This window comes from Centroberyx gerrardi, chromosome 12 (assembly GCF_048128805.1).
Source record: "Centroberyx gerrardi isolate f3 chromosome 12, fCenGer3.hap1.cur.20231027, whole genome shotgun sequence".
Taxonomy (NCBI): domain Eukaryota; kingdom Metazoa; phylum Chordata; class Actinopteri; order Beryciformes; family Berycidae; genus Centroberyx; species Centroberyx gerrardi.
In genome coordinates, this window is record NC_136008.1 from 4940572 (window position 1) to 4963486 (window position 22915).

At 44.1% G+C, this 22915-nt stretch overlaps 2 protein-coding genes across 2 annotated transcripts in view; both read right to left on the reverse strand.

Moving 5' to 3' along the window:
* Positions 1-15892, reverse strand: part of scap (SREBF chaperone) — a 43876-nt gene extending 27984 nt beyond the window's left edge. The window contains exons 1-6 of the mRNA XM_078287397.1: positions 15828-15892; positions 9902-10102; positions 5048-5168; positions 4280-4437; positions 2108-2328; positions 50-155 (exon numbers count right to left, since the gene is read on the reverse strand). Of these exons, the coding sequence (XP_078143523.1) occupies positions 50-155; positions 2108-2328; positions 4280-4437; positions 5048-5168; positions 9902-10023 (728 nt within the window). The 5' untranslated portion in view covers positions 10024-10102; positions 15828-15892. The remainder of the gene's footprint in view (positions 1-49; positions 156-2107; positions 2329-4279; positions 4438-5047; positions 5169-9901; positions 10103-15827) is intronic.
* A 256-nt stretch (positions 15893-16148) lies between these two features.
* Positions 16149-20868, reverse strand: elp6 (elongator acetyltransferase complex subunit 6). The gene is made up of 7 exons (XM_071895535.2): positions 20632-20868; positions 20312-20390; positions 19410-19480; positions 19025-19149; positions 18343-18568; positions 17526-17687; positions 16149-16806 (listed from the first exon to the last, which is right to left on the reverse strand). The coding sequence occupies exons 1-7, from the start codon at positions 20683-20685 to the stop codon at positions 16681-16683; spliced, it is 843 nt and encodes a 280-aa protein (XP_071751636.1). The 5' UTR covers positions 20686-20868; the 3' UTR covers positions 16149-16680.
* Between the last annotated feature and the right edge of the window lie 2047 nt (positions 20869-22915).

A 22915-nucleotide genomic window follows, 5' to 3' on the forward strand; every position in this document is an offset into this window, starting at 1 on the left:
ACATCAAGAGACTGAACTTGTTTTCCTTCTGCTGGAGTGTTTAGCTCACCTTGCATCGTAGCTGCCCAGCACTACGGTGATTGTGTATGTCACCACCCTCTTCCTGTTGTAGTGACTGACGCCCGTGTGTTTCCCAGGGACGCCAAACAGCAGGTCTGAAACACACACACACACACAAACAAAATTAACTGAGCTTTTCAAAATATTACTGGCAGCCCATTAGAGTAAGCGACTGCTCTCTTCCTGTTGTCGTGACTGACCACAATGTGCTTCTCAGAGACGCCAAACAAAACACACACACACACACACACACACACTCACTCACATCAGAGGCAACCTGAGGATCATTCATTACACTCATTACTAATCTACAACCTGATAAACCTCAGCCAATGGTGACTACAGTCGACTCATTTCTTCAGCTTTTTGAGCAACATTGCCATCAGCAGCCAATCACGTACTAGTGTTTACATATGTCCCGCCTACCACTGAAACATTGTTGATGGTAAAACTAGAAATCATCGAGCTCAAATCAGACATCAGACAGCAGCACAGATGTGACTGCTAGTCATGTGAACACAAAGTATGAACGCTGGCATAAAAGCACTTTGATAAAAGCACGTAAAAAGTACATAAAGTCCCTTGTGTCTTCCCCAAATCATATCACCATACCATTCCAACTAGTGGTAAATTCATTATGAAAAGATGCCTTTGACAGAAGATGTAGGGAATCAAATCCAAAAAACTTCTTTGCATTTGAATCATTACAGCATTCCACACAGGAGCAACAGCAGCAGCAACAAACAACAGCAAAACATCTCTGCAAACGTTCCCAAACAGCCCTGACTGGTCTTACGTCACCTCGGTGTGAACTGCAGTGTTTGACCTTTTCTGTGTGTTTTTGGCAGCAAAGCTGCTCCTGACTCCCAACTGTAGAATCGGCTTTCCACCCCCAGATCACCTTGACTGTGAGGGGAGGGAGCACGCCGAGCCGCGGCCAGCGAGGGTGACTTGGTTCACTGTGTCACTGGGTAAAGTTTTCCAATCCAAAAAGATCTCAAGGAATGAAACTTCTTGTTCTCTGTCGATATGAAAGCCTCTTAGTTTTCTGATACCACTAATCTCCGCTCACTCCCTCCCTCCAATTTCTCCTCTCCAACGATGGAAGATTCCTGACTCAGCAAGGCAGGCGGGGAATCCTGAAACCCCTTTCTGTTGCTCGACACCCCCTCCAACCCTTCATCCATGTCCTCAAAGGGTGGTATGTGCAGCATTTTAGCATCAATAAATCAGTGTCATATTAATATTGAGACATTAGTATAATTACTGGAAATAAACAAGACCATCACTAAGAAGACTGTCAGCCCTAATACTACATTTTACATTGTGTGCCACTGGATCGAATTTGGCGGGGAATCTGCTGGATTGCTTTATGGCACAAATTATTTTAGTTTTACGGCACAAAACAGGAAGAGGGCGCTGCTCTTCCAGAGCAAACTGAGCTAAAGCTTTCAGAGTTTCTAGCAACGGCAGAGGGCGGAGGGAGTCAAAGACAAAAAAATATATAAATTATCGCCTTGCGTTGTTGTGGGCAGGTCTCCTAGATTCATGTATTTCCTCCATCCTTCTATCCCTCCATTAGAGCTGCACGATATTGACAAATAATCTATTACTTTGCTGAATATTGTAATTGCGCTATAAATTTAAATATGGTATACAGACAGATTTTTCAATGTTTTAGATTGTTGAGCAAACAAGAAACATTTTTATTAAAAAACTGTTGCTTAATATTGCTTATAGTGTTTGAATACAATGAAAGTTTTTTTTTCTATATATAATGTGCAGTATAATTTATAGGCCAGAAACTGGGCTCAGCACCAGAACACCATGTTCAGTTCAGGAGAACATTTTGGCCACCTACCACTCTGATAACAGAACTATTACTGCGGCCTCTTGCAATTTGACAATTGAAGTAGTTCCAGTTTTTTTTTCGATGAACTGTGCAGCCTCCTCTTCCACCCCTTCCCTCCCCTAGATTCCCTCCATCTTTCTACCTCTGCACCCACCCGCCTCCTCCCTCCTCCCTCCCTCCTCCCTCCCTCCCTACCTCGCAGGGTGGCGGAGGTGTGCAGGCCTTTGGGTTCATGTTTCTGGATGGTCTTGAGGAGGTCTGGGTCCGAGTCGAACAGCTCCCGCTGGTTCTGCCAGTAGTTGCCGGGGGAGACGAGCAGGCAGCTGTGCTCCGGCAGCACCGACTGCATCCGCCGTAACCCTGGCAACAGGTCTGTCACCTGGAGACACAGCGTCTCCAGACTCCGAACCCCGGAGCTAACAGAGGAGAAGAGAGTGGGGAGGATGAGGGATAGAAAAGAGGGCAAGAGGGAAGCGGAGTGGAGGAGAGGGGAGGAAAGAAGGGAGAAGAAGAGAAGGAGAGAAAAGAGGGGAGAACAGGAGTGAAGACGGGAGGCAAGAAGAAGCAAGGGGAGGAGAGGGAATGTTAAGAGAAAAGAGAGGTGGAAAGGAAAGGAGATGGGAGGAGAGAGGGGAGAGGGAAACAAAGAAGAGGAGGAAAAGAGGGAAGAAGGGGAGAAAAAAGAGGAGGGGAAGAGAGGGAGAGAAAAAAAGAGGAGGACAGCAGTGAAAGAGAGAGGTTAGGAGAGGAGAGAAAAGACAAGTAGAAAGGATAGGAGGAGAGAAAAGAGGAGAGAGGAAGAGAGGAGAGAAGGTGGGAGGAGAAGAGATGAGAGAAAAGAGGGGAGGAGGGGAGAGAAAGAAGGAGAAGAGAGAAGAAGAGAAGGAGAGGAGAGAGTTTAGAGTTACAATTTGCAACAGCTACTCTGGGGTCATAAATAAAACAAAATACAAACAAATAAAAATGGAGACAAAACAAATAACAGAAAAAAATGACAAAATATTAAATCACAAAAACAGAGTTAGCACGGTTCGCAACCTCGGAAAAGGGGACAAAGAGGATAAGACATAAAAAGGAGGATAAGACAGAAAAAAGGGTTACTGGTAGTGGTGAACTGATAGCGGTATCAGGCCGATAGCAGGCTGAAGTGTTTGTACTTATCAGCAAACCAGATATCAACAGCTGAGTACTAGCATAATACTATTTGAACAGGAGGAGATAATGTCAATCTATCGAATATATTGCATAATTATACGAGGGAAGTACCGTTTGATTAATTCAACACTAAAGAAAAGACAAAGATCAGTTCCCCTCCACGGTTTTCAAGCGGATGAACAAACGGTCATAAACCACGGAGCTCGTATCGGTGCAGCTGTCAGACAGGACGGACACGTGCCCACCAACCAACAAGACCTTGAAACTCATAATGGATCGATGTGTTGTTGGCAATGACATACTTTTTTTTTTTTCTGGCTCAAGGACATGGATTCCTTTTTTTTTTTTTGGTCCCACGGCCACACTTGTTTTTGTTTCATGGCTTGATTTTGAGCCGTTGTGAAGATACATTGGTGGACAGACAAACCAGAAAAACAAACAGACACAGAACAAGATGTAACAAAAAGTACCAGGATCTGCACAAACAGCAGCGCAGTCACCAGCCAAGTGCTGCTGAATTTTCACTGGGGGCTATAAAGCTTACTTACTATGTATTTGTCTAGGAATTTAGAAGATACAATTATCTAAGGCAACTTACAATGAGATTAACAGCAGAAAAAGCTTAAATTGCGAGATCATCAACATCATAAGCAGCCAACAAACAGTAAGGAGTGCAAGCCAAAGTGCCAAAAGTGACAAAATATTCCTGAGACCCTACAATGACAGCGCATGATATAAACGTGCCAGGAAATGAAATAAGAGCTGATGAGAGTGGTAAGAGAGTGGTAGGAAGATTTATTTTTACTTCGAGAAAAGAGTAAAACGGCTACTGATGAATTAAAAGCCACCGTGGCTGGAGAAGAAAAGTTTTCTTGCTCCAACCCTTAGCCTGGGATCAATACTAGTCACCTGGTAAATTTTGCCTGTGGCTGGTTAAGTTTGTCTAATTGATAACCAGCCATCATTTAGAAGTCCTATTCTATACTAAAAACCATATTCTGGCTGATGAAAGTGAATATTGATGAATACTAGTGAATATTGGCATTCTACTTGTCACCAAGTTGTGCAGGCGGGATATGCAGCACTTTGTGCAAGAGTTGGCAGAGTTTACCGTCATTTGCCGCCTACTGCATACCACCACAGCACTAGCTTCCTGCCCTGCTTGTGTGTGTGCGTGTGTGTGTGTATGTGTGTGTGTATGTGTGTGTGTACCCGTCAGAGTGGACGTGGTTGCGGATCTCCTCCAGCAGGGTGAAGACTTGGCCCAGCGGCGATCGAAACACGTCCACCGGCACCAGGCTGCTGTCCCACGGAGACACCGCCGCCTTCACCAACACCTGCTGGATGTAGGCCACCGGAGGCCCCCGGTACTGCAACACACACACACACACACACACACACGTACATGACACATTCAGAAACACAGCCCGACACATAGGTTAAGGAAGGGGAACAGCAGAGAAATTAAAAAAGAAGAAGAAAAACCTATTCTGTGGCTGCTCTGCAATATAAATTATATTTATTTATTTGGCTACTACGGCTGGTGTATTTGTCTACTCTACTAGGAAACCAACCACTGTTTAGAGGTTGTTTTCTATTCTAAAAATCGAATTATCAGGTTTAGCTTACAGTAAACCCAACCCAACCCAACCGCTGTGTGATTATCATGAAATAGATCCAGGATAATGCTGTTTAAACAGCAGCGAGCTGAGAAGTGAACCATCGCCTCGCTTCGGCCTTCTGCTTTCATTATTTATAAGCCTCCATCCTTGCTGTGAAATGGGTGTGTGTATGTGTGTGTGTTCATGTACTTCTATCCTTATGAGAAGCAGTTTAAGTCCTCACTTCTTAGGACATTTTTTAGGGTTAAGATTAGAATTACGATTAGGCGAGTGAAGGTAGTCGGTGGAAGATAAAATGGAAAATTATAAGGATATAAGAACTAGGACATGTGTGTGTGTATTTGTTTTCTAATCCTACCCAGTCGGGCCGTTCTCCCAGGTCTCCCTGAGGCTCATGGGATGGGACGGTGTAGTCTCGCACCCCTGTGGTGAACTCCACAGGACCCGTCCCCGGCAAGGGCAGCCTCAGTAACGGATAACTGGGAGAGAAAGAGGGTGGGGGGGCACAAAGACGAGGGATAGGACAAGAGAGTAAGAGTGATTAAAAATGCTAAAGGTGTGTCGATTTCATTCACTTCACATCAGGGATACGACACTTAACTGGATGTCAAATTCAAGGACGTCTCTCTTACTTTTAAGTTTTTTTAGTGAAATTCAAGGGCTCAAAATTGGCCTGTTTTGGGGGTGAGACATGACATTGGTCAAACAGACATAAAGGCCTCATTTTTTTTACTCATCATCTTGCCAAGTCAAGAAATCTTGGTTAAATCATTTTTTAAAACTGCTGCTACATCAAAGCAAATCTCCCATCACAGCGTTTTCCTTGGGATGTGAAGTATTGGTGAGGCATATTGATGAATCTGGGTGCTATATTTGTTTTATTTTTCTCAACTCAACAAAAGGCACATGGGAACCCTGTCTAAAGCTTTCAATGTTATAAATCCCCCAGGAGAATCCTCATTCATTTGATTTTGGGACATTCGCATACGACAACATTAAAATTCTGAGAAATCATTGAAATCAAAGAAATCAGAGAGAAAGGGAGAAAAAAAATGGGGAATCAATGCAAGGGTAATTTGCAATTTATAATATTACACATAAAAGTTGCATACACACACACGCATATATACAGAAAGAGATAGAAAGATGGATATAAAGAGAAACACAGAGAGTCAGGTATAAAACCAACCGACTCCTCTCATGTTCTTCTGACACTGGAGGGATGTTGCGGTCGGTGGAGTGCTTCTGTGTGCAGGCAGGGTCGAGTGTGTGTGTGTGTGTGTGTGTGTGCACTGTTTACGTACTGTGTACACACTTCTGAGAACATGAAACCAGGGCCTCCCGAGGCTTTTCTTGCCAGATTAAGTATTAACCAGAGAGACCTGTTCCCCCTTTCTCCAGGGAACGGGCTGGCTCTTATGAAACAGGTTCCCTCCGAGGACCGTACCGCTTTTCTCTGTCCCGAGTGTGTGTGTGTGTGTGTGTGGGTGGAAGGATAGGTAGGTTGGTTGGGGGAAGGGAGGGGGGGTGTTAAGGCTGGTATCTGGGCTCCTGGCTACCAGAATTACTACATTCTTTTACCGCAAACCCCGAGTGAGAGACTGGGCTCTCTGGTGCCAGGAAAGACTGATAGATCACAGGACAAAGCTCAACAAGATTTGTCCCTCTAATGGAGAGAGACAGTGTGTGTGTGTGTGTGTGTGTGTGTCTCATTTCTGTTTACTGCTCCTGTATACCAACATCACAGGATTAACGAAAACACGGCTAATTCCACACCAACGCTTTTAAAACTAAAAGCGTTGGGGGGGAGAAACCGGTTTGTCGCTCAAGCATTACTCAGCCCAGGACTCGGACTGACGTTTAGACAAGCGTCGGTTTTTAAGGTGCTGGAGTCGGGACAGAGCACCTCAGTAAGAGTCCGTGAGGATCTACGCACAGGATTAGCCCAAGTGAGACGCTAGATGGCGTTGACATTGGATGTGCGAGCACGAATATACTTTTCCTGTACACCTAAAAAAGCACCGAAAAAGCGAGAGCACACTTTTTTTTTTTTTGGAGCAATTGTTCTTTCCAGACAAGCTTTCCTGCCTAGTAACCAGGGAGCTATTTGCTTACGTCCATGTTTTATTCTTATTTATGTTCACCTCTTTGAAGAAAACCTTTCCGATACAACATATTCACTGGCAACTGTTGTAAAAGTGCCACAGTACCAGGGCACAGTTGCAACCACAATCACAGTAAAGAACAAAGTATTACTGGAATGACGTAGGGTAAAAACATAGGCCTAACCTTCTTTTCTGGTAAAAAAATAAATAAAAAAGTGAAGCCATCATAGTCATGCTCATATTTAGTGCTTAAAAATGACTGAAAGATGGCAATGTGTTCAGTGACTACGCTTTCCTTTGCATCGAGAACCAGTGGAAAGCATCAGTGTTTTCCTTCATTGAAAAAAGCAGATTTCCATTAAGAATTCAGAAATCCATCTATATTGGATTAACTGGAGAGTTTTACTTTCACATTGTCTAAATGCCATTTCAGACTTTTTCACCCCACCAAGAGAACATTTCTGCGGTCAACACTTAGAGGCATGATGAGAGTCAGAGTCAACTGACTCACATTACACATACTAGCTCCTTTCACACACAGAACCCATAAGATTGCAGTGTTACCTTTAGCATTAGTGGTTTCCCCCATTCACACTATTAGCTACCATCTGTAAAGCTTCTGTGTAGAATGGGTTCACACATGAAATGACCTCATGGATAGGTGAGCTGAGGCTGGGTGTTGTGTAAAAGGTAAGGTTTCTCCAGCTGTTATTAATGTGCATATTAATCCGTGAGCAACTCAAAGAATGAAGTACACCGTCTGAGACTCTCTTGTGAGCGTGCTTGACCCACAAGTCTTCCGGCTTTTGTTTTCACTAGCATCGCAAAGGAAGATTCCCAGGAATTTCAGGGGGCGGATAATTGCCGGATCAACTTTTCCAGCATGTCGACCCCGGCTCCGGTTCGCACCTGACCCCGACACGGAACATTTCCGGGAAGATTTCTGGGTGAAAGGGGCTACTGACAACTTATTCATTAACACAGCACATGCTTGCACACATTGCACAAGGAAAACGTAAAGTGAAAGGGGGATACTGCCTTACTCTAGAGAGTAAACTATGCCTAACACTGTACAAACATACACTGCATGTTTGTGAATATATATGTTGATGCATTTTCCCAATTTGTAATCACACAAACGCCTCCTTGCCTAGGGCTTCTCGAATAATGAGCCAAACATCCTACAGAGGTATTAGGTATTCATAGCATTCCCATGATGTCACATGCATTTCCTGCTTTACAATATAAACAGCTCATTGGCTGTGGCTGTCATTTAATTATAATCACCTGTTATTTTATTACAAATCACCTGTTATTTTGGATGTGTGATGACGTAACAGAATACTATGAATATAAAACTGATAAGTTAAAATTACACCGAGCTCTCCAAGCCGTTAATACAATTTCAGAGTGTGGAAACTAAATTCCTATTCGCACGGGACTAATATTACCTGCGGCAGACCAGCGATTTGTAATAACTGCGGATGGGACTGGGAGTGTCTTGAAATTCCAACAGGGTGGAGAGTTTTTGTTAAAACACAGAGAACGACCCGAAAGTGAGTTTCGAAAGCCAGAAATCTCAGCAGCTGGTGAAGTCAACGCCGAGTCGCTGGTATTGATCAACAACACTGTCAGATAGTTTATGGTCATTTTGTGCTATGGGGCAGTAAAAATCGTACTTATTTCCCCTTTAAAATTGAATGGACAGTTGGATGGAAACATAGCTCGTCTCTGTCTTTCTCCCTCACTCTCCTCTCTCCTCCCTCCCTTCCCGCTGCCCCCCCCCTCCACCTCCCCTCTCGAAGGTCACTGTACCTCCACAAAGGCCTCTTTTGTGCGGCGCCGGCCCCCCTCCTGACAGGCAGATGGAGGGACAGGACTCCCATTCTGGCGGGGCCACTTTCTCACAGCCCTCTGCTCCGCTCCTCCCTTTAACTTCCCCGTCGTCAGGCTTATTTTCTTTCATTTCGCCCCGAGCGGCGGTCAGTTGGCCGTTCGGTTAGCACCCCTGCTGTAAGGTGCTGCGAGGACAGCGCGCAGCAGGTGTGTGTGAGTGTGTGTGTGGAAGTGTGTTTCAGCGGGGTGGTTTTTACAATGCCTTCACTGCTGAAGCCTGGCCAAATCTCTGACCTGTGTCCTCTTTTTTGGACAGTAATTTAGCAAGAAGGGATGTGTGTGTGTGTGTGTGTGTGTTGTGGTGGCAGCGGGGGGCTGTTGTGTGTGTGCAGATGGCCGGTTCAGATGAGTCGAGCTTGTTACTTTTCTTCTCTGTCCAATCACTTTCCCTACAATTTGCTCTGCCTGCACTAGACAGCGAGAGTGCTTTTCTCTCCAGTTTTGATGCAGCCAACACTTAAAAACCACAGCGTTATCACGCCTGAATACCGTTCTCTCACACAGAAACATCGGAAAATACGTCACAGACCAGCCCAAGTGTCTAAACACAGATAATCACACGTCATAGACAAAAGAGCTCAATACTGAGCACTCTCACTCACACAGCATTTCCCATATAAATGTTTCTTGGTTGGGTGGAAAGGCGTCTGAAACATCATTTATTGACATCTTAACACTACAACTCTCCAATGAAACTAATACAAATGAAATCAGTGTTTCCTACAGGTTGTCAGTTTACTTTGGCGGTTTTGAGAGAGGGGGTTATGTACGACTTGTTATTGACGTTTCATTTAGCGAGTCCCGTAATTCATATTTTTTCCAGGCACTAAAGTCTCTCAATACATTTTATGCTAATGGTGTTGCAACATTATCTGACCATTATATTTCCATCTGATAATCGAGGCAACGTTTCAAACCGTCTCTCCGTTCAGTGTCGGTACAGATACCGTGACTCCAAGGAGCACAGATGCGCTGTGTTACAGGTGCACTGAATTATGGTCATTGTAGTTCACTGGCACGCTTTCGGTGCTTGGCAGCATTAAATCTTGGTCATCTGAAAACTACATCAGCGAACACGGCCAGCTTCTTGCATCATTGCACCCAAAATGAAGTAAAATAAAAAAGTAAATTCAGAGCTCCTCAAACACACAAACATATGTAAAAGCACACACACGTATATAAAAGCACAAAACCTCAGACAGAATTCTTACCAGCAGGTGAGGATGCTGGCGGAGGTGAAGAGGATGATGGGTACTGGGTAGGAGGCACACAGCAGCCCGTGGCGGTAGAAGGCCGCCGAGATCTTCTCTCTCAGCCGCTCGCGCAGCGTCATCCTGGGGGGCGGGGTCAGCTTCCGGCCATTGGGGGGCACTGGGCGGCCGAGGACGGGGCGCCGCGGGGCATCCAGGGACCTGGGGGAGGGAGCCACTGGGTTAGCATCATCTGATACTAAAGAGGGGCCCGGGGACCACAGGGGGTACCTGAGGGGCCCGGGGACCACAGGGGGTACCTGAGGGGCTTCTTCAACTAAATTAGGAGTTGTTTAGTTTCACTATTATTTTCCTTCCTAGAAGTTAGTACAGTGAGGATAAGGATGAGTGTTATAGTCTCGCTGCCCACACTCTTACCTCAATACCTATAGTATAAAGTCATATTGAACAACAAAAATCTTCTCAGATGGCTTCCCTAAGACACAATCTTATCCAAAAGGAGTCTGTGGTCTAATGTGTATCTATCTGCAGTCCTGGAAATTAAAAAGTTTGCGAACCCCTGATCTAATGGACCAGGCACATAAAAGACAGCGACCATTTGGTCATTTGGTCCTCTGGCTCATTCTAAGGTACATTTAGGCTACCCAGCCTCTTTCCCTCTGTCCAAACTGGCAAGAAAATGTGTTGTACTGTGCCTCAGCACTACTGCCAAGCAAGAGTTGTGCAAAAACCAGTGGGTGGTGCCAGTCCAAGACTGTGTTTTACTATTATTATTGTTATTACTATTAATTAGGCTAAATTGTCTTGGAAACTTCCTTCAGTAGCCAAGAAATCAGATGGAGCCCAGTGCCAAACTGACGTGACACACTACAAAATAGAGTACCGTGTCTGGATAAACAAGTACAGGCACCGCAGTACAAACAAATGAGGCACCGCAGTACATCTTCATTTCCGGTCCTCTGGGCAACACTTCTTCCATGTCATTTAGAGTGTGAACCTAAAGCTGGCAGGATATCATCCCTGCCTGAATAAGTGCGCCAACGTTTATCAGGTGCTCAGCAGGCATGCATTAATGGAGCGGCATAAAACAGTAAACATGCCAGTAGGCTCAACGTTATCTAGCGTCTCACTGGGCTAATCCTGTGGTGCATCCTCACAGACGCACCCACACACTCATCCAGCACCGACGAACACACACAGCCCAGCTCTTATAGAGCTGCTCTGTCCCAAGCACCTAATTAGATACATACTCCTGGTGTTGGCACACATGCCTCTGTGGGCAGTGTATGTTTTTCCTTGAAACCAACTCATACAGGACTCACATGCTAGACGGCACACAAACACACAGTTCATTCACTAGCCCAAAAGGTGTGGACACATTCCCCCCCCCCCCACAGGAAACATGCGACTCCAGCTGAGCAGCTAGACAGAAGCAAACAGATGTAACTGTCCCATCGATCACACCCAGGAAGAAACAAGCAGCACCCTCCCTAATAACAACAGCGTCTTTGTTGTAGGACATTGGGTAAATTCCACCTCCATTCACACGAAAAACAGAGGGAGAATCTGAGGACAGAGCAGCACTGCAACACAGGAAGGCCAAGGCATTTCCTGCAACAACTGATGGCAACACTAATTGAACAACATGTTTAATGAAGGTCCTCTATTAAAAAGTTACTATGTGTTTATACTGCAGCTCCAGAAACCAGCCGCTTTTCTAGAATAAGACCTCAAACAATATAGACCACAGTTGCCTCGCTTCCTCGTTTGTCAGTGCCGATTAGCTGGCTGCAGCTGAACGTTTGGGCAACATCGCTTATCAGCAGCCAATCACGTATTAGCACCTCACCTATGCTGCAACACTTGGCACTCCAGCTGGTGATCAGCTAGTTCAAATCTGGACATGGCACAAGAAGCTATGCGGCTGCCAGCAGTCTGACCACAGAGTTTGGCTAACTAGACCCAAGTTCAGGAATATGTGAAATCTGTCTGAATGGGCGGGCCACCTCACAAGTTCAAACAAAAAACAATCTGCTCCATCAGTCTCCCAAGCAAACTTAATCTCAGTCTCTCCAACTGTTGACTTTTCTGCCCAATCTCGGCTCTTGTCACGGTGTTTACTCAGTAGACAGGCTCAGCTCTGCCTGTGTGTTTCGAGAGGCACGCTGCTCCGGTACAGTGTTTAACCGCCTGTCCTGGCACACACTGCTGGATTAGTGCCTAATTGTACTGACCACTCTTACCTTACCACCTCTCTCTCATCCCAGCTCCTCACATGATGTCAGTCAGCCGCACCATTACAGCATTTGTTTACTGTGCCAAAACATAACTTGGCTCTATCACGCAGACAGTCACCACTCTGTATGAACCCACAAGCCTCGCTCTGTTCTCAGACCCTACCTGCTCGAGGGAGGCCAGGCTACCTCTCTGGCTCGCGGCCGTTTGCGTCCCCCGAAAGCGGCGGCGCTGGGTTTTTTGAGTTTGAGCGGTGCTTCTTGGTTTGCGTAGCGCTCCCTTCTCGCCTCGGCGGCAGGCAAAGTGTGCGACTGCTCGGCTCGTCCCCCCGGGAGCGACGGAAACATTCCCCGGGTGGAATTCGCCTCAGGAGTCTCTTGATCTGCCACTATAAATACTCTATACAGTAAACACGGCAACGTCCCAGCGCGCTTGCACAATGGCTATCGCAAAGGTCAAAAGAGAGCTTTGAAGTAAAGCCTTTGAGAACTGTCTTTTTGCAGGGAAGGCGACTCTCGGACAGGTTCTGGTCCCTCTCGCTCTCTAGCAGGGAAAAGCCTTCAGCGACTGCCTCCATCTCTCAGCTGTGTGTCCAGTTCACTGCGTGCTGTGGGGTTACGTGGGTGCAGCAGCGGGGCCTGATTTGGCAGGGGCTCAGCAGCGTCTCCGTCAGTGAGCTAATCCGGGATTGAGCCGATCGGAAACTCAACGAGCAGGGCTCAGGCCCTGTGGCCACCCCCCACCGCCTGCCTCCTCCTCTGCTCGCAGGCGGGCTGCCCCGCACACGGCAGCATGCAGAGACATTCACATCTCAAGAGCATGACGGGGTTCGAGGGAGGCTTTAAAACCCAAAGCATCACTACCAGGGTGGAAAATTAACACCGGCCAAACGCTGATACATTTTTTCGCCGACTCTACCAGCCACTTTGGCAGTCAACCAGCTACTGTTTGGAAATCCTATTCTCTCCGACTGGTAAAATTGTGAAAGCGGCTGGCGCTGGGGAATAAAAATAAGATTTCTACTCAAACCACAGCAAAGCACCACCAACTCCAGACTTCATGACTGTGGCGGCATTAGACTTGAAAACTCCACAGTTCAAGAACCCTGTGTTTTTGTGCCTACATGACAGGCATTTAGCCACCTAATAAAGAGCATCCTATATGCCTCCCACGTGAGATGCCTGCACACTTAACTTGCAAACATAAGGCACCTCCTGATATAAAGAACAGAATGTTTCACACTGCAAGCCCAAATTCAATTAGGGAGATCATTGTGGGTCTATGCTGCTCAATTAAGTGGCTTGCAGATTAAGGTAGATTTATGAGGCCGCATGCCTGCCACATTATTGTAAGCAAAGAGCCGCATTGAGCTTATGGAGGAATGGTATCAAAGTTCCTTGAAAACTAGGCTAGTCCACTTGCAACACCATACTCTGAAAGGGGGCCTTGAGGATAAAGTATGCAAAAATACTGGCTTACCTCTTCTCAACACTTCCTAAAATCCCCAACTTGAAGGCATCTCCAGGGCATATAGAATCCATGGGCATACTCTACAACTTTCTGTAGTATACAATGCATCTACAACGCCTTACTAAATACCTTCAAACAAATAAGCTGAAGACTAAAACTGTGTCCACGAACACAAGAGTCCATAGAGATTTAGGCTGCATCCATAATCTGTAACATAACTGCATCAAAATTCAATTCCATGAGTCCATAATGTGGAAGCATGCTCCTGTGATCAGTGAAGCACATCAGCCTCGTCATAAATGAAGAGACGAGCTCGCCGTGGAGAAGCAGGCTCTGGGTTTATTGCAACACAACCTTTTACAACCACAGCTGCCAGGAAAATGGAAAAAACGGTTTGTCAATCAGTAACCACAACCAAATCACAGATGATTCAACAGATGACAACTCAAAAAAAACAAAAAAAAACAGGCAGTTTGACAGGCAGTCCAGTATTGGCATGAGCTCTATTGAAATAACACTTTTTCAACCAGCTCACATTTCAGGTAAAGGACAAGAGAAATGAGGTGAGAAATGCAATGAAAAGGCAAAGGCAGCAAAACTGAATCTTTACTTTTTGAATAATTAGCCTACACCTACAGGGAAGAACTGAGTAGACTCAAGTGAGGTATATTAGAATAGACTAGCCTGGAATAGAATATTACACTGGGAACAGTTGTAAAAATATGTATTTCTGTCGCACATGTAACAATAATAACCACCCAATGCACAACAAAGCAGCCCAAGTGGTGCAAACAGCTACTACAAGACACTGAACACATGCAGGGATGATGGGGGTGATGCAACCCTGTCGCAACATCACCTGCCAGCAATGAGCCAGGACAATGGTTCCCAAAGTGGGGGCCGGGGACCCCCTGGGGTCCTACCAGGGCTCTAGCAGCGGTCCCCAAGTAGAATAAGAAATAGCTTTACTATTGTTTAACAGAACAGAGCAAAATAAGAGTAGAGAATATAGTAATATAACCAAGACTGACAATTCTGTCAGAGGTTTCACGTTCCCCTCTTTACAGTGTACATTTTGTACTAAATCATATACACACACATTTTCTCAGATGAGGGGTGCCTAGGGCAAAATCTTAGCAAAACGAAATCCATGTACAAATATTTTGATATGCAAAGGTGTGGGAACCGCTGAGCTAGCACATGCCAACAGTAGTCTAAATTATTAGAGTTCCGTACTATTAAAATTTCCAAACACAAGACACACAAGTGAGGCTTGGTATCTGGCCACAGCGAGTCAACATTTTGACAATGGGCCCCTTCGTGCTAACGTTACTGCTGTCAAGTGTCACATATATGGCTAGTTGACAGCTAGCTAACTTAAGCTACCGGCAGGCTGTCTCCAGGTTTTATTACGTTAAAACATTTTAAGACCTTTTAATGGCAGTGGGAATGAAATACAAGACCAAGTTTGCAACTGAAATAAACGACAAAATGAAAAGCAACTGAAGATCCATCAGAGTACAAGTGCGGGTGTGACTTGTAGGCTACTGAGTTCATTTCTCACCGGAAAACATCTCTTCAGGAAACCGCAACATTTTAAGACCTTCAAAACAAAATTTACGAATTATATTTTATATGTGTATTCATAACCTCAGCTTAAACATTGTGATATAATAAATTGTAAGACTTTCATAGGACCAACAGACACCTCGTAACGGCACCGGGGGAAAGGCTAACGTCAGCTAGCTAGCTCTACTAGCTAGACTGAATGAACCCAATGAACTCAGTCCAAAAACAGTATGTATTTCACGTATTAGAAAGCCTCGTGGATAACAATTCAAATTGGTAAATATATACAGTCGGAGGCTAATATCATCAGGATTACATCACTGTGGCATTGCAAGTATAACGTTAGTTAGCGGCTAACAACGTTACAAATTAGCAAACTAGCTAGTTTGCGGAGCACAGTGAAAGTGTTGCACAATGTGATTTGGGAGGTCCGGATCAGGTCTGATTTTAAAGACAAGAAATTGTTGTGTTTCAGCTCCCCAGGTGCGAGCTTGCTGGTTCAGCCATGTCAACATCTCCACAATATTTCGGAGTGGTTAGACAGTCTGGTATCCCCATGCTTTCCACCAACACGGAGCTAACTTTTGCTATGCAGCTAATAATGCTAGCGCGCTAGCTAGCTATTAAGGAGCTAATGTGTACACACACTTGCCTGGACAAATTTCACTTGGTTCACACTGAGATCCCAAAGTGTTGTTGTTGTTGTTGTTGCTGCTGCTGTTGTTGTCGTCGCCCGCCTAACAAACTGACGAGCAACCGCCGTATTTAAAAAAGAAAATATCTAAAGGCTAAGTTACATGCCTCGGTTTAGTGGCTGGCTGACAGTAGCAGCGTTAGTTTACTGGTTGTCAAATCCCAGTGAGACCTCTCCACTCCGACCTCTCACCCTTCACTGGGACAACAGAGACACGGCGACATCTAGTGTGAACACTGAGATATGATGAAAACATTTCACACCATTTCAGTTCCTTTTTATTCATCCACCAAAACTTACAGTAATGTTATAACGTCTTTCAGTGGTAAGACGATTGTAGGTGACATTAAATCTCTTATTTATTGGTTATGTCAAAGTCTCCTGGGCAAACACCAGAGGTCCCTGTGACCAATAATACTTTATCTATGGTCTAGGATTAATTATCAGTCACTTTAATTCAATCTCAGTCTGTGGAAAAACTGCTCCTATTGTGTTCCACGGTTGTGAAAAATGGGTAAATTCATGTCGACAAAAAAAATTGACTCATCCGGCCAACTAAATATTAGACGACAGCATGACATTGTCTGTAGTCCCACCTTCAGCAGACAGAATATCCATCCCTGCAGTGAAGTGTTGCGGACACTTTGGCAGGAAACCAACCATCATTTGGATGTCCGATAGTATTACACTAATATGTTTGTCTCATAAAACACTAAAACCAGCCATCACGAACAGCGGTGAAAGAAGTTAGCTTCCTGCCCCGAGGGGTCGGCTGCTGGCAAAAGACGAACGAGCAAGTAGAATGGTGCGACTAGAGGACAGCGCTGGACGTCCCACGGGCGAAGAAGGAGGCTCCTTTATCATGGACCTTATACTGGAAGAGTTTCTTCTGCATCTGCCGCCCGTCGCCTTGCCGCCTCCTCCAACACACTTCCACCTGGAGACCAAGGAATATATGCAGACATTTTTACTGCAGAATTTCAGCATCTTGTTATATGTATTGTATCGACCATTTATATGTATGCAAGCTCCTGCTGACTTTGTACCATGTGTATTACTAGGTACTGTGTCCCTTTTTAAGTTAGTGATATGCCAATTTCACCAAGACATACACACTAAAATAGGAAAATATGAGCCAAAAAAAAGGAAAATAAGGATGGGACAATAACCAGTATTACTATATATCAGAGTAAAAAACAAAAGCGGTTATGACACTGCCACTAATATTTATTACCAGTTTTATTTTCCCCAAAAACGGGGAGCCCTCTAATAAATGTTATATTCATGTTGATGACTGAGTCAAAGTTGATGCAGACCAGTAGCACTTTATCTGACTTTATTGATTTTAGATGCTGTTATTTGGATTTTTATTCGTGTCGTTTAAAACTATCCTTACAGCTCCTACAAGCTTACCCAGCATTTTGTAATTTTGTTATTTAAGAAAAAAGTCAAATGTCTTGTGATTGCTATGATAAATTATGAAGATAATATCGTTTATCAAGATAATTTTGGTTAACATAATGTTACTGTGAAATTTTCATATCGGCACAGGCCTAGTGGAAAATGTATGTAATATTGATCAGAATGAAAAACACTTTATTCTCCACATATGTACTTGTACTACACACACACACATGCGCACACACACACACACACCTGTCCGTGGATGTCCCTGCAGTAGCCGGTGGGGAGACCCTGGACTTGGAGTGTGAGGCTGCACTGGTGTGTCAGGCCCTTCAGGAGCCTCTCTGGGCCTTCCTCATCCCCGTCGTCCTCCTCTTCCTCGCCCTCACAGCGCACCAGCATCACCATGTTCCCCTGCAGTCACAAGTCAAGTCATGGTTACAATATGCACGGGTTAAGAAGTTTAACCTCATCTATGTGAGCTTTGCACAGGGAGATTATTTCACATCACATACAGATCAAAAACAGGGAGATAAAGGTGAAAATAAGAGTGTTGCCATTAGTTAATTAATAGGAGACTCTCTCTTCTTTCAGTTTAATCAAATTACAGTCAAAAATATCAACACTCACACTGTTTACCTGTCTACATTACAGAACATACAGCATCCCACATGCACAGAATAAGAGAACTCTGTTATCTGAGTGATTAGTTTTACCTGACGTAATTTCTACAGGGAAAATAACCAACCGCTGGTAAAAGAGGCCGGTATCTTGACTGATGCGGGTGCAGTCTGTAACAGCTGTACATGCACACTGGGGTTGTTCAACTTTTTGTGACCGACCAACCGGCAGAGAGTGACTTAAACTAGCAGCTGGTCGCAGCTAAAAAGGAAATGCTGATGTTCACTGTGTTTTTCAATGGGAATTTGGGATTTAGGCATATACAATCAGGATCAGGCAGATAGCGACTGACTGATAGTATTTATTTATTGTTATTTTAATGTGAAAATGTTGCATACTGCAGCTTTAAACTATTCCTATGTTGTGATAAGATAAGAGAGAATCCAACCTGCAGCTGGGAGCAGACGGAGGCTCGGCAGTAGTGGCTGAAGTCCAGCGCCGCTCCGACGCTCACGCCCAGACTGAGCAGCACACTGAGGTCGTCCACCAGCAGCACCGGGGGTCCCCACGCCTCCCCGCCGCCCTCCTCCCCCTCCCCACCCTCCCCGGCCCCCGGACCGCTCACACTGGCCCGGACAAACTCGTACAGACTCCGCAGGCCAACAGCAGGATCCCTGAAGACAGAGGAGTGAGGTGGAAGCAGATGGAGAGAGGAGACGGGAGGAGAAAGGCAACAAGGTGTCAGACTGATAAAGGTGTCTTATGTAGTTCATTACAGAGTTCCTGCACAAGTCTGGAAAAAAGAATTTGGTGTTTTTTAACTGGAAAAGTTTAGAAATTGCACAGACAACTTGGGAAAAGTGTGAAAATATATTGTAAATGTCCCAATATAAATACGACTACATGTTTTCTGTGGTTTTAGACCCCCCTCATCTCACATTTCTGATATTTGTTGCTGTGAAGTTCATCTACAGAATGTTATGGCACACTTAGTAAGAGCAAGATCACTATCTACTTTGTTTGTGCAGGTAAGACAAAAGACAAAGTAGCTTATGAAACCAACAGACAAAAGATAGAAATAAGCAAAACAAACAAACAAAAAAAGAAAAACACAGATGAAGCACTGGTACCTTAGGAAGTCCAGTGCTTGACTTTCTGTATTGGATTCCTGAGGAAGCAGAACAGACAACGATTCCTTCAGTCCCTCTAGGAATACCAGCTGGCCTTTTTCCTTTGCCTGGGCCAGACTCACACCCTGGACACACACACACACACACACACACAAAGTTACATCTCTTGCCATCATTCGACGTGTACATACCTGAGAAATACAACACCAGAGGGATGACTGCTAGGGAGACTCATCAATATCTCACTGACTGTACTGTAGATCAAAAAAGTCACTTCTAATGAAACTCTCCTACAGAGTCTCTCTCCTCTTCATGCATGTAAACAAAGCAATGCAACCATGTACGTGGAGAAGAAACAACAGGAATGGCAGGATGACAGACTCACCAGTCTCTGGCTGACTGCACTGTAGTGGCTGAAGGACTGCACCAGACCCAGGAAGCACACCCTGCAGCGCGCTGGGATACAGAAATGAGACAACATGCCATCAGATGCAGATGTTTATTGAGCAACCTCACTGTTAAGCAAAGGCAAAGTGGAGAGGCTGCTTTTTGTTTCTGTGTAGCCAGAATTTGACGACTAAAACCACACTTTTTAAATCTGGCATTCCAACAGTTTTGCATTACTATTTTACTTATCTATTACTTTATCATTTTGAGCTGCAATTCATGTATGAAAGGTGCTTTACACATAACGTTTAGTATTATTATTAGTAGTAGTAGTAGTAGTCGTAGTAGTAGTAGTAGTAGTAGTAGTAGCAGCAGTAATAGTAGTAGTAGTAGTAGTAGTAGTAGTAGTAGTAGTAGTAGTAGTAGCAGCAGCAGTAATAGTAGCAGTAGTAGTAGTAATAGTAGCAGTAGTAGTAGTAGTAGTAGTAGTAGTAGTAGTAGTAGTAGTAGTAGCAGCAGCAGTAATAGTAGCAGTAGTAGTAGTAATAGTAGCAGTAGTAGTAGTAGTAGTAGTAGTAGTAGTAGTAGTAGTAGTAGTAGTAGTAGCAGCAGCAGCAGCAGCAGCAGCAGTAGTAGTAGCAGTAGTAGTAGCAGTAGTAGTAGTAGTAGTAGTAGTAGCAGCAGCAGTAATAGTAGCAGTAGTAGTAGTAATAGTAGCAGTAGTAGTAGCAGTAGTAGTAGTAGTAGCAGCAGTAATAGTAGCAGTAGCAGTAGTAGTAGTAGTAGTAGCAGCAGCAGCAGTAATAGTAGCAGTAGCAGTAGTAGTAGTATTACTGTTAACATCCGTGGTTCAGCATTTTCCCTGGATTTGGCAATACACTGCCAAACACAACAACTCACCTCGCAGATAAAAAGAGAGGAAGTGGTGAATAAGGAAAGAGGCATCAGTCTGTCTGTCAGACACCAGGATAAACTCTCCCTGTAAAACAATGTTACACAGATCTGTATTAACTTTCACAGTTTCGGAGTACATAATGAGGCTTTGGTACAAGAACAACATCTCACAGGACAGTGCAAGACAGTGTACTAATCATGATATTACTGCAAGTTACACAGCAAAATTCAACAAACAAAACAACTACCACAAGTACATCTAACAATATATAAAATGTAAAACACCAAGCTAGCTGTCGGCAGTGTTAAAAATGTGAACTAGTCACCTGTGTGAAGCTGTCGGGACTGGTGTTCAGGATGCTGTTGAGCTCTGTAAACATAGCTAACCTACTGTACTAACAACTGGAACTGAATCTAAGATGAGCTGTTTGCAAGTGAGACAAAATACCAAACACAGAGGAGGTACTTTCAATCTTAGCTTCTTTTCAGTCTCTTGTAATTGTAACTGAATTGTAGCAAAGTCAGAGATTCTTGATATTGCAATTCATTACTTGACAGCTTGTTTTATTTCTCTCTGCTGCTACGCTAACGTCAGATAGCATGCTAGCACCAGAGAGGGGGTAAAAGGAAGCAAAGAGGTCTCACTCTGCCTCTATTTCCGGGTACTGGAAACGTCATACTGTTGCAGATATCTTCCGTTAAAACGAGGCTAACGTTTATTTAGACCAAATTACACACAAACCGAAAAAAATGTTAACATCTAGAGCTAAAATGTACCTTCTCACGAGTTTCTGAGAAAAACAATGTTGTTTCAGGTCTGTACCAGATTGGTCACTATGGCAACGGCTCTGCTTATGCCATCTCTGTGTGAGGCAGAATTGCTGAAGGAGTGAGTCATCAGCTTAATAAACGGTCTTTGCTAGCACATGGTGACTTCTTCGTCGCTTTTATTTCCTTGCTTGTTGACTTTCACACACTGCTACCTGCTGGTTGTACTGTGCTAGTGGCTGGAATATGATGACTGACACATACAGTACACACACACACACACACACACACACACACACACACACACACACACACGCACACACACACACACGCACACACACACACTCTCTGCCAAACAGAAGCTGCTGACAGCTGATGCCATTGTTCTTTATATTTGACCATTTTCATGTAAAAAAAATAAAAAAATAAATGTAAATATTCAGTGTTTCCTCTAGAGTTTTCTTCTTGTCAGGGTGGAAAAGCCTCTGAAACATTCAGACCATCATGGGAAACTAAAACTCTCCATTGAAACCAGGAGGATGAGAATAATAATTTGTTTAATTGGAAAAAAAGGCCTGAAGATTACACTTTACACAAAATTACTTTTTTTTTTCTTTCTTTTTGCTCGACATTTAGCAGGAGTGGTGAGCGCAGTGAAACCTCATCTACACTATCACTGCCCTTTCCTTTTTATAGATACTGATTAATTATGAAGGAGATAATGGTTATTAGGCAGGAAAGGTCACTTAAATTTGTGATTCATTTCAAGGATTTCAAAGGACTTTCCGGGGGAAGGGAGCAGGCTTCACAGTGAGAGAGTTGTCATTTATTCTGCCAGTCAGACGAGCTTTTCCACATTAGCAATAATTCTGCATGACTGTATCTATTAATAATTTCCATAAATGTTTAAAGAATAAAAGTTTAAAAAATACTGGTTTCTGTCACAGACCTGGAGCTAAACCGACATCTCAACTGATGTCCATCTCTTACTGTAATTTACAAAAAAAAATCACCGAACAATTAAATGAATAGATAAAATGTGAAAAAAAAATTGCAGGTTTTTCTGTTTTTCTGTATCTGTGGTCAGGGAGGAACCTTCATCATATAAGCGATGGACAACACTGACTGGCCCATATCTGATATTTCTTAAAAGACAATAATCGGCTGGATTTATTGATCTAACGCTGGTAACCAGTGTCTGTTTATTGGACAAGGATCTACAGATGGGCTTGCAAGGAAGGAAAACTCGACCTGGGACAGTTTCGATCCATCAGTCTCTCTCTTATGTGTCCGGTACTCTCCTGCTGCACCACTCTGCTTAACGCTCCTCACACTGATGAGTTACAGATGTAGCTACACTGCAGCCATTTAGACACAGAGGGGAAATCAATGAATCGCATAATGAAATGGAGATATAGATCAAGAGTTTGCTCAGACAGAGTTTAGCAGACGATGGCTTCAACACATCGTCCTCAGCACGGCTCCGCTGCACCACTCTGTCTTTATAAATCACAGTGTGAATGATACATGGAAGGAGAATTACTGTTTAACAGAAGGAGCTTCTGTAGAGATGTGGCTTAAGGGTTTTGATTAAAGGACACAGCAGAGGATGGTTTCAGTTCATCAACCTCTACGTTTTGGGCCAGGCACACTTCTGCAGTAGTCCACTTCAATCACAAATTTCACCTGTAATTATTGTTTAGTCAGTCAGAGGAATAACTGTTATGTAATAGAAGTAGAAACATGAAATTTTGCCTCTGACAAAGGACCAGTTTGCAGAGGATGGTTTGGATCCATCGACCTCTGGGTACATATAGTATACAGGGTATATCTGGGTATATA

Excerpts from the sequence above, each read along its gene's own strand:
- elp6 (XM_071895535.2), bottom strand. The coding sequence starts at position 20,685 with ATGTTTACAGAGCTCAACAGCATCCTGAACACCAGTCCCGACAGCTTC. Across the intron at positions 20,391-20,631 it reads GTCCCGACAGCTTCACACAG|GGAGAGTTTATCCTGGTGTC; the intron begins GTGACTAGTTCA and ends ATTGTTTTACAG. Across the intron at positions 19,481-20,311 it reads CCTCTCTTTTTATCTGCGAG|CGCGCTGCAGGGTGTGCTTC; the intron begins GTGAGTTGTTGT and ends TCTGTATCCCAG.